The sequence below is a fragment of the Bombina bombina genome, chromosome 1, assembly GCF_027579735.1.
Source record: "Bombina bombina isolate aBomBom1 chromosome 1, aBomBom1.pri, whole genome shotgun sequence".
Lineage (NCBI taxonomy): Eukaryota > Metazoa > Chordata > Amphibia > Anura > Bombinatoridae > Bombina > Bombina bombina.
In genome coordinates, this window is record NC_069499.1 from 1,582,330,178 (window position 1) to 1,582,341,351 (window position 11,174).

General features: G+C 36.1%; 1 protein-coding gene across 1 annotated transcript in view; it reads right to left on the reverse strand.

Annotated features, from left to right (window-relative positions):
* Window positions 1-2,260: 2,260 nt before the first annotated feature.
* The window catches only part of METRNL (meteorin like, glial cell differentiation regulator), a 12,116-nt gene continuing 3,202 nt past the window's right edge, over window positions 2,261-11,174 (reverse strand). The window contains exons 2-4 of the mRNA XM_053710263.1: window positions 10,946-11,174; window positions 3,768-3,827; window positions 2,261-3,109 (exon numbers count right to left, since the gene is read on the reverse strand). The exon at window positions 10,946-11,174 is cut by the window's right edge and continues 160 nt beyond it. Of these exons, the coding sequence (XP_053566238.1) occupies window positions 2,793-3,109; window positions 3,768-3,827; window positions 10,946-11,174 (606 nt within the window). The 3' untranslated portion in view covers window positions 2,261-2,792. The remainder of the gene's footprint in view (window positions 3,110-3,767; window positions 3,828-10,945) is intronic.

Genomic DNA, 11,174 nt, shown 5'->3' on the forward strand with positions numbered 1-11,174 from the left:
CTGCAGAGTAAAAAATGTATGAAAATTAGCTTTTTAAGGTTTATTTCTGTATATTAAAGCTCTGATTTTGTGTTTTGAAGCCACAGCCTAATAAAATAGGTTGAGCTTGTAGGTATAATCAGATCTCATTAGTGTATCACATTGTGCACATATACATGTGTCTGTATCTTATATCTGTAGATATAATCAGATCTCATTACTGTATCACATTGTGTACATATACATGTGTCTTTATCTTATATCTGTAGGTATAATCAGATCTCATTACTGTATCACACTGTGTACATATACATGTGTGTATCTTATATCTGTAGTATAATCAGATCTCATTACTGTATCACACTGTGTACATATACATGTGTCTTTATCTTATATCTGTAGGTATAATCAGATCTCATTACTGTATCACATTGTGTACATATACATGTGTCTTTATCTTATATCTGTAGGTATAATCAGATCTCATTACTGTATCACATTGTGCACATATACATGTGTCTGTATCTTATATCTGTAGGTATAATCAGATCTCATTACTGTATCACATTGTGTACATATACATGTGTCTGTATCTTATATCTGTAGGTATAATCAGATCTCATTACTGTATCACATTGTGTACATATACATGTGTCTTTATCTTATATCTGTAGGTATAATCAGATCTCATTACTGTATCACATTGTGCACATATACATGTGTCTGTATCTTATATCTGTAGGTATAATCAGATCTCATTACTGTATCACATTGTGTACATATACATGTGTCTTTATCTTATATCTGTAGATATAATCAGATCTCATTACTGTATCACATTGTGCACATATACATGTGTCTTTATCTTATATCTGTAGGTATAATCAGATCTCATTACTTTATCACATTGTGTACATATACATGTGACTGTATCTTATATCTGTAGGTATAATCAGATCTCATTACTGTATCACATTGTGTACATATACATGTGTCTTTATCTTATATCTGTAGGTATAATCAGATGTCATTACTATATCACATTGTGTACATATACATGTGTCTGTATCTTATCTCTGTAGGTATAATCAGATCTCATTACTGTATCACACTGTGTACATATACATGTGTCTTTATCTTATATCTGTAGGTATAATCAGATCTCATTACTGTATCACATTGTGTCTGTATCTTATATCTGTAGGTATAATCAGATCTCATTACTGTATCACATTGTGTCTGTATCTTATATCTGTAGGTATAATCAGATCTCATTACTGTATCACACTGTGTACATATACATGTGTCTTTATCTTATATCTGTAGGTATAATCAGATCTCATTACTGTATCACATTGTGTCTGTATCTTATATCTGTAGGTATAATCAGATCTCATTACTGTATCACATTGTGTCTGTATCTTATATCTGTAGGTATAATCAGATCTCATTACTGTATCACATTGTGCACATATACATGTGTCTTTATCTTATATCTGTAGGTATAATCAGATCTCATTACTGTATCACACTGTGTACATATACATGTGTCTATCTTATATCTGTAGGTATAATCAGATCTCATTACTGTATCACACTGTGTACATATACATGTGTCTTTATCTTATATCTGTAGGTATAATCAGATCTCATTACTGTATCACACTGTGTACATATACATGTGTCTGTATCTTATATCTGTATGTATAATCAGATCTCATTACTGTATCACATTGTGCACATATACATGTGTCTTTATCTTATATCTGTAGGTATAATCAGATCTCATTACTGTATCACATTGTGTACATATACATGTGCCTGTATCTTATATCTGTAGGTATAATCAGATCTCATTACTGTATCACATTGTGCACATATACCTGCTTCTTTATCTTATATCTGTCCTTAAAACAATCACCACTATTTTGAGAGAACAATGGAAAATCAACATTTTATTACCTTATCTCTCTGCTTTATCACACTGGGAGTGTAATTTCTTCTGCTGGCTGTGTTTACAAAGCTTATCTATAGCTGGTACGCGCGGCCACAAACTTTCAGAATAGGTGGGGATACCACATGCTAAATCAACAATTTCAAATTCCAATATAAGGGTAAAGGAGCTACTTGTAAACAATTTAATACACTCCAGCAGGTAAAGTGGATCATTGGGAACAAATTAAAGGGGAGAAATTTTTTGAGTAAACTGTCCCTGTAAATAAAAAAGGTTAAAACTACAAATATTTACAACTGAAACAAGTAATAAACATGCACAAACACCTTGTTATATAATGGCTGCTTTATTTCTCTGGAACGGAAATAAATACGACAGCCTACAGAACGGCAGTGACGATACAGAATAAACTCATTTTCTGCCGCAATTCATTTTCTTTCATAAGAAAAAATGTCAAACTTTACACCAAGCTTTTTACAAAGCATTAATGTCATAAAAAAAAACAAAAAAAATGTCTCTGTACACAGAATGTGCCGAATTACAATAAGGCACCTCTTTTGAAGATTAGTATTAATAAGGGAGTAAGGCAGTTGTGGGGGGTTTTATGTCTCATGTTGAAATTTTTTTTTTTTTTTTTTTAAATAATTTATCTTCCCAAATGTGAATAAACTCATTGATTGGCTGGCTTGCCTCGTACCGCAGCATATTGTATTAGTGTAACAGTGTTGATTTTTGGGCAGCATTTGTAGGAATTCTTTATAAACAGAATCTGTAGTCATTAAGATTCCTGGTGATCACTTGTGGTGTCTAGAAGTATTTCTCCAGACGTGAATTAGTAGTCTGTGCTTGGACACAACACTCAGTCTGTGCTGATTTCACAGGGGTTCAGCCCTTTGTCTTTTGCTTCCTGGTATATTCGCTGGAAGTCTCTATATCGGGGTGCACACCCCAACCTAGGATCCCCAAAGTGCATTCGTCCTGTAAATAGGAATTCTCCCATTCCAGCTTTCACCCCACATTCCAGAGGTGTCCTAATGTGGCCTTCCCAGCCCCCGCTCTCTTTGTTGGGTGTAAAAATTTTGTTTTTCTGTCTGTAGAGTTTATTTACTGCCACCTTTATGATGGATTCCTGTTGCTCCACATCGTTGGTCACTGCTGTGATGGATCCCCGCACAACTGGAAAAGACAACAAAAGGCCAGAATGAATAGAAGACGGGGGAAGGGTCTGTAGGTGCTCAGCAGGGTTACAAGAGATGTTGACTTTATATTTAACCCTTTCCCTGTATAATATATATATATATATATATATATATATATATATATATATATATATATATATATATATATATATATATATATATATATATATATATATATATATATATATATATATATATATATATATATATATATATATATATATATAATCACCCCAAACAATTAAACGGCTGTGCAAAAAAAAAAACCCCACAACATAGTAACCTAAACCCATACTTCTAGCATCTTCAGTAAAAGACCCATCAGTCTGCCCTCAGTTTTTTTTATATTTATACACATGTTCTGCAGGTTTAAAGGGCCAACAATTCAGATAGAGTGTACAATAATAAAAAAAAAAAAAAAAACCTCCAATTTATTTCCATTGTCAAATGTATCGCTTGTGCCGTGAGCACTATATGTTTACAATTGTCACATACATTGTGCAGCCACAGCTGTCATATAGTGTGCAGGACACAAGCCTACCTCAGTATGCTCTCATGGAATGTCTCGGCTAACAAGAATACAAACGCTATATTGTGTGTTATAAAGTTTACTCAACAGACAAAACAATACTCACCAAAATCACTAATGCAGACAGCCAGGAGGACCTCTGTGTCAGTGCACGGACGACACGGATCTGTAACACAAGAAGTAGTAACATTACACCAGCGGAAATAGACTGCATATTGTTACTCTACCTATCTGCAGTAAATACTGATGACGTCTATAATTACACAGCCATGTGAAGGAATAGGCAGATCTTACTCTATAAGGTTTGTACTTATCCTACCCCCCACCCCCCCATTGTAAGCAATGACCTCAATATCATTACTGCCAATTATAGCCACACACGGCTGTAAACAATGTGTCCCATTAACAGGACAATGCAGTGTCCTGCAGTTCAGATCCCTATTGCAGGAACATACTGTAATACAGAAACAATGTTACATTAATGGACTAGAAGAGAGAAAGAAAAAAAAAGGAATTGTAGCGGAAAAAGCACATTTTTTCATGTTTAAGCTTTCACAATAAAAAAAATAAATAAAGTACCTGCCCTATAAAACATAAAGCCACCATTTTATAGAGAAGCTATATAGTTATGTGCAAAAGCTTAATACAAAGTTTCTGAATCAATTTGCCTAGAATCAGGAATAGGATATTTCAGTTGATATAAGATTGGAGTATGAGACCGCTGGATGGTTCTGGGCAGCTGTGGCTACTATTTAAATTAGATCAGGATTATCTCAAAAGGGTTTGTAGTAACAGCTGCCCAAGACAGGTTGCTTAATGTCCGGGTACAGTCTGATTCTGACACTAAGCATTCATGTGTAGACTTGCAATAATATATACATAAACGTAATGTACAAGTGCTGAGATATGGAATACAGATAACTTCACATGTGCAAAGTCATGATGAAATAAGCATATCTAGTAACCATTTGATCTCTCCCAAGAATCACATCATCTTGACCGGCTACTATCATCCATTTCTGGATTGTCTGGTGAATACAAGCCGGCAAGTCACATCAAGCCATTGTCTTATCACAAACATGAAATCAATATCATAGGTTGATACAAAGTTATACAGTGCAAATAAAAATTATTTTTTTTAAGTTGATAACTTTGTAGATTCTGGCTCCTAAAGTTTCAATTAGAATTAGATATGTCAACCTCTGGTTACTAAACAGCAGAAGGAGCGCATGTTATGTGTATTCTTTCTACCCTACAATGCCGCCCAATACCAACCATCAGAAAAGATGTGCTTAAGATCAAAGTGGCCTATCCAGACCAACAGAGAATGCTAGGCAATATAGTCATCATTCCACAGCCCACTAATGGTGTTTGGGCCAGATTAGAAGACTCTTCATCTTTGGAAGGCGGTTTTATTGCCCGTACGGCAACATGCTAATTTTCTGGAGAAGAGGCCAAAATCTCCTCTGCTGTACTAACTCAACAAGACCCTATTCATAGGACTCAAAGGACAGCATTTTATTGCATCCCTCTAAAGCTTAGGGGACTGAAACTCTGTTAGCAGCAAGATAAAGCCGGCATTGTACAGTCGGCTGCCAAAACCTGCAGGGAATTTCTTTTAACAGATTCTGACAGTATCCTTAGGTAACCTGAAGCAGTCCCTCAGTATGGCCTCTGCACTAGCCGGTTACACCAGGAGATGTAATGACATCACCCCGCACAAGCACTCACATTCCAGCTGTGGTGAGCCCTTTGCCCTCTGATCCTGATGTTTGTGAAACAAACATGGCGGAGCAAAACCATAGACCACACTACTCCGTAAGCATCTTCCTTCCGAATGTCAGAGTCAGTTAGTACTCCCTGCAAGTATCACAGACTGAGAGCAGACTAACTAATACTATGTACATATATGTCAATGTATTCATATTGGTGGTTTGTTCCCATATGAACATTCACACAGGAAATAAAATAATCTAGATCATATCATATGGCCCCTAGGTTAAAAGGGACAGTAAAGTCAAAATCTTCTATGATTAAGCAAGACTAAAATACAACTTCCCAAAATACTTGTGTTATCAAATTTTCCTGTGGAAAAGCAAACCTAGGTAGGCTCAGGACCAGCAATGCACTAAACAGGAGCTAGCTGATGATTGCTGGCTCACCAGATGTGTTCAAATAGCTCCTGTTTAGTGCATTGCTGCTTCTAAGCCTACCTAAGTATGCTTTTCAACAGAGGATACCAAGAGAACAATGTAAATTTGATAATAGAAGTAAATTGGAAAGTTGTTTAAAATTGAATACTCTATATTAATCCTGAAAGTTTACATTTTCATGTTGCTGCCCCTTTAAACATTTCTCGTTATTGATCTACAGCAAATATCTGTTTATCAGTTAAATAAAAAAAATAAAATTATATATATATATATATTTTTTTTATTTATTTATTATTATTTATATATATTAAAAAAACTAATAGTCTGAGAAAAATAAAATGTATAAAACATTATCTGAGGAAGCTACAAACCGAACAGAGATGTGAACTGAAGAGTCAGTTAATCATCAGAAGAGGCATTAAAGGGACAATTTCTCCCCTTTAATTTGTTCCCAATGATTCACTTTACTCAATTGTAAGTTGGAAACACATTAAAGGGACATTAAACACTAAATACATGCTAGATAGAACGATGCATTCAAAGAAAAGATTAGTCCATGACTAACATGTAGATGTATTTTTTAAAGTTTCATTCGTTGTTTAAAAAGTGACAAAATAAGTGTAAAGTTTTAGTGTCTATAAAACACTGGGAGCTGCCATGTTGTAACTTGTGTTACCTTCTCTGCTGTGGCCAATTAGGGACAGTTATACATAGGTCACTAGAGTGTACACCCAATGGTTGTGCTGGATTTAACAGTGTTCTGCACTTCCATTTCTAACAGGAACTGAAAAGCTCTCAATTTCAGAATGGAATTACAGGCAAAGAGGACAAAATTAATAATGAAAGTTTATTGCAGAGTTTTATATATACACAATTTATCATTTTATATTACCATCTCAAAGTGTTTAATGTCCCTTTAAGGAAAAACTATTTTATAGTATACTCTCCCTTTAAGTCAGGTTTGAATGTATTTACAAATTATATGAAACTAAAGAATTGTGATAAACTAGACCCTCTCTCACACACCAAACCTAAAGTGAACCTTTTGCAGATGTTCATAGGTCATAGAGGGTCTGTTTTTCAGAAAAAGATTTATGGAGCTAATCTGTTGTAATCGGCTCAGAGCCTATATTTATAAATCATTTTCCACCTCGCAGTCTACATCACTTAAATGTTCATCCTACAACTAATTTTAATGCATCAGCAAAGAAATCTTCATTTAACCAAACCAAAGATCAGACGTGCAAAAGGGAGGGAAGAGATCAAGCCGTTTATCCAGTTGAAAAACACTGAAAAGGTCATAACTCCTAAGCACATGCAGGCGCCTGACTATTTGTAGATGTGTAAGGAAAGGTAGGAAACTGTACAGATGACCGTCTTGAGCACTATATGGCAGCAGTGTCCGTGCACGCTCCTGACCCTACTTCAGTATGCTCCCATGAACAATAACTATGGTTTAACAAAGAAGTCCATGAAAAAGGTCAGTTTAATATTTGAAGTAGATGGGATACCAAAGTATGCCTTATGGAAAAAAGTGAGTTTGATAACAGGAAAAAAAATAAATTGGAAACTGTTTTAAATTGTGCAAATTCCTTGCTCAAATGAATAGTAAAGTTAACATCCGTTTCAGACATTCGTTTAGTTCCAATATAATGGAACAGAAATGCAACTTTTAATATATCTTTAAATATATACCCCGAGTTGCACTTGTGCTAAAATATACATATCTGGTGGAACTAAACGAATGCTGGAAACAGAGGCTATTCGTTTGAACAGAGATTGAGCAACAAAAATTGGAATTTTGCACATCTAATGTTTATTACCAGGGGTTGAAAAAAATTGCAAGCTCTTAGGACTAAGTATCCAAACAGGACAAATTGCCTATTTGTAATTCTACACAACACTCTCCAGCACCTAGATGTGGTCTCTGCAGCTGTGAATCTACAATAAAACGAATAGAGAAATTTGGCTTCTGAATTCTTGCAGACATTTAAAAGAAATGATGTCAGGAAGTGCACAAGATGTGTATCACCAAGGGCTGTGACAAACGGCACCTTCCTGGGGTTGGTAGCTGCAATTCCTAGAATGAGTGGCTTACAAGTGGCATGCTTCAGCAAGAGCGGATATAGGCAGATGGCAGCAAGATAAGGGCATTACCATAAAAAAATAAAGTGGTTAATAATATTCTAGGTGTAAAGGACAAAGCTAGCGGCTAAATAAAAAGTGCTTCAGTAGAGGCAACGAAGCGCGCACATACAAACTGAAAACTTACATCATGCCCATGAGAGAGCACCAATTTAAAACACTAAATATTTTGGTATGGAAAAAAAAAAAAGTCTTAGTTTAGGAAGTTGTCAAAAGGACAGAAAGTCCAAAATGTAAAATGTCCATGGTTGCATTTCAGTTTCCTGGTGCACGGACCCTCACAGCATACGTGCATATGCCACTGAAAAACAGTGAAAACTTTTACCAGAAGTATATTGCAAAAATGAAATGTATATTTAAATGTTGACCGTTATCCCTTTAAATAAATACAGTGCTGATCCCAATACCAAACCGGATCAAAGTAAAACTACATTTTGCAACAAAAAGATTGGAAACAGGTAGGTATTAAACTAAACCAAAAGGTCTTTGCAGCATCAACTAAACAAGATGTGCGTGAGGTGCGTAGGGACAGGAATAAAACAAGAGTAGAGGCACAGACAGGTCTCACATTCAGTCATTTCCTTAAAGTACCCTCATATTAACTTGTTTAGTGAACCGGCAGCCAAAGGTTTTCCATTACACATATTATGCCCTAAAGGGTAACAGCCTGGCAACCACACATCCTATACAGCAAGGTCAGTGTAAAATGGTCCTTGCTGCACGGCAACATTTATAGAATGCTCTGACATAGGGCTCAATTTATCAAAGCTGAGACGGACAGGGGCGTGTAAGCGTACTGTGGCGGGGCGAAATCACCATTCACCATTGCACATGAGCGCAATTTTGCGCTCGTGTGTAATCCTGCCCCCTGCGCGGGCAGGAGCTGTCAACCTCCTCGGTCGGACTAGACCGCGGAGATTGAATTTCGTCACCTTAGCGGTGGCGAAGAGGTTAGGGAAGCTGCGGTCCGGTGACCGCTGCTCGTTAAAAGGACCAATCAACACATTAGATTTGCATAATCAACAAATGCAAGATAACAAGACAATGCAATAGCACTTAGTCTGAACTTCAAATGAGTAGTAAAAATTTTTTATAACAAATTTCAAAGTTATGTATATTTCCACTCCCCTTGTACCATGTGATAGCAATCAGCCAATCACAAATGCATATACGTATAGTCTGAATTCTTGCACATGCTCAGTAGGATCTGGAGACTCAAAAATTGTAAATATAAAAGACTGTGCACATTTTTTTTAATGGAAGTAAATTGGAAAGTTGTTTAAAATTACATGCTGTATCTGAATCATGAAAATGTAATTTAACCTGAGTGTCCCTTTAAATTATGGCGAGCAAGTTCTTGTGAGAACTTGCAGCCGTAAGGATTTGATAACTCGAGCCCTTTATAGGGGAATTCTGATTGTGACTGTCTGGCAGTCTGTGGTTCTTATGGCTCAGGTCAATAGACAGAGCAAACACACTTTAACAACTTTCAAATTTACTTTGATTATAAAAAGTTTTTCATTCTCTTGATATCCTTTGTTGAAGGAGCAGACATGCACTATTGTGAGCTAGCTGAGCACATTGAGAGAGCCAATGACATATGTACAGCCACCAATCAGCAGACTGTAGTGCACTGATGCTCCCGAGCATACTAAAAAGGTATACTTAGAAAACAAAGGAAAGAAAAAGAAAATTAGTAAATTGAAAAAAAGTGTTTAAAGTTGCATTTTTAGTTCTATGCCCCTTAAAATAAAAAGAAGCAAAATGACAATGGGTGGAGAATAGGGACAACATTATTAAAATCTTAATGTATTTACACAAAAGCTTAGTCATATTAAACTATAGATGCGCCTCACTACAATGCTAGTAACACGGTAACACCCTACTGTGTATAATTATATATAGACAGCTCCTAATGCAGCAAGGGAGGTTCCTCAGAGTCACCCATTAATATATTATGGTCTAGTTATAATAACACCCGTGTGTGTCACTGTGACCTAAGTAATGTTCAGTAAGTAACCACAATAATAAATTATGTGCGCTCCTACAATATCCCCTGAGCCACCCACTTGCCTCATTGTAATCCCCAGCTAAGGAACTGCTCACATCATGTAAAACACATTCATCGCTGCATGACTTCAAAAGAGCACAATACATACAATATATATTAATAATAGATAGATAGATAGATAATGTAAAAGTTGTAGTTGGCTTCTCAATTTTCAAAACTTAATATAAAATGAATCCAGCCCAAGGCAAAAGATTTGCTAAACACAAATACTCAGGGATATAATCCTAAACAAGCAAGTGGTTAAAATAAGCTAATATTTGTTTTTAATATTTAGTAAAAATAATAATTTCAAATGTTTTATGTATTTCACAATCTCTGTCACTAAGAAGGACTGATGCTCTCAAATGAGTCATTTATCATTTGGGCAACTAAACGTAAAATACAGATGAAGATGTATGAAACAGCGCCACCTACCAGCTAAACAAGACATTACAACACAGGTTAATCTATGGGCAAACAATTTAGACTAGCGACTCTCAACAAGGTTATCCAAGTACCTGGGTCAGAACCATCATTGGCGAAGCAGGTTCAGTGGCACCAGGGCCCAAGTGCTGGGGGGGGGGCATAGCAGCCAGTCTATACATAGCCATGTGCAAAATATGTACAATCCTAATGCAGATGAGCCTTTTACTAGTGCAGGAATATCCTCTTAATCATTACACAGAGCAGCACGTATATTATAACTAAGGTTGCCTTTGGATGGCTGCCCACAAATGTTTTCACCAGGGCCCTGTGTTGAATTAGGCCACAGAGTGAAAATATGCCAAGTCCTTGATCACAAACACCTTGCAAAATGTAAACAACATAACCATAAATCAAACTCTTAAATATTTCTAAAAACAAGAAGAAAAAATCCTGACACTAATGAACCACTGATCTAGCGAAACCAGTACAGAACTACTGTTTAACCCTTACCAGTAACTGTGTGCAAATCCGAAAGCGTTCGCTGACTTATCAGTTCATACTGGAAGCCAGTCATTTTCCGGCTAATGTCTTGCTGGGGAGTAGCTTCAATAAATAACCCTCCTTGATCAAGGCAAAAACAGTGTACCCTGGGAGGGGAATTGTCTCCATCTCGCACCAAGAGCTTAAGTTCTCCAGTTTTTTCCAAATAAATATTTGCTCCCTGCGAGTCCCGTAAAGG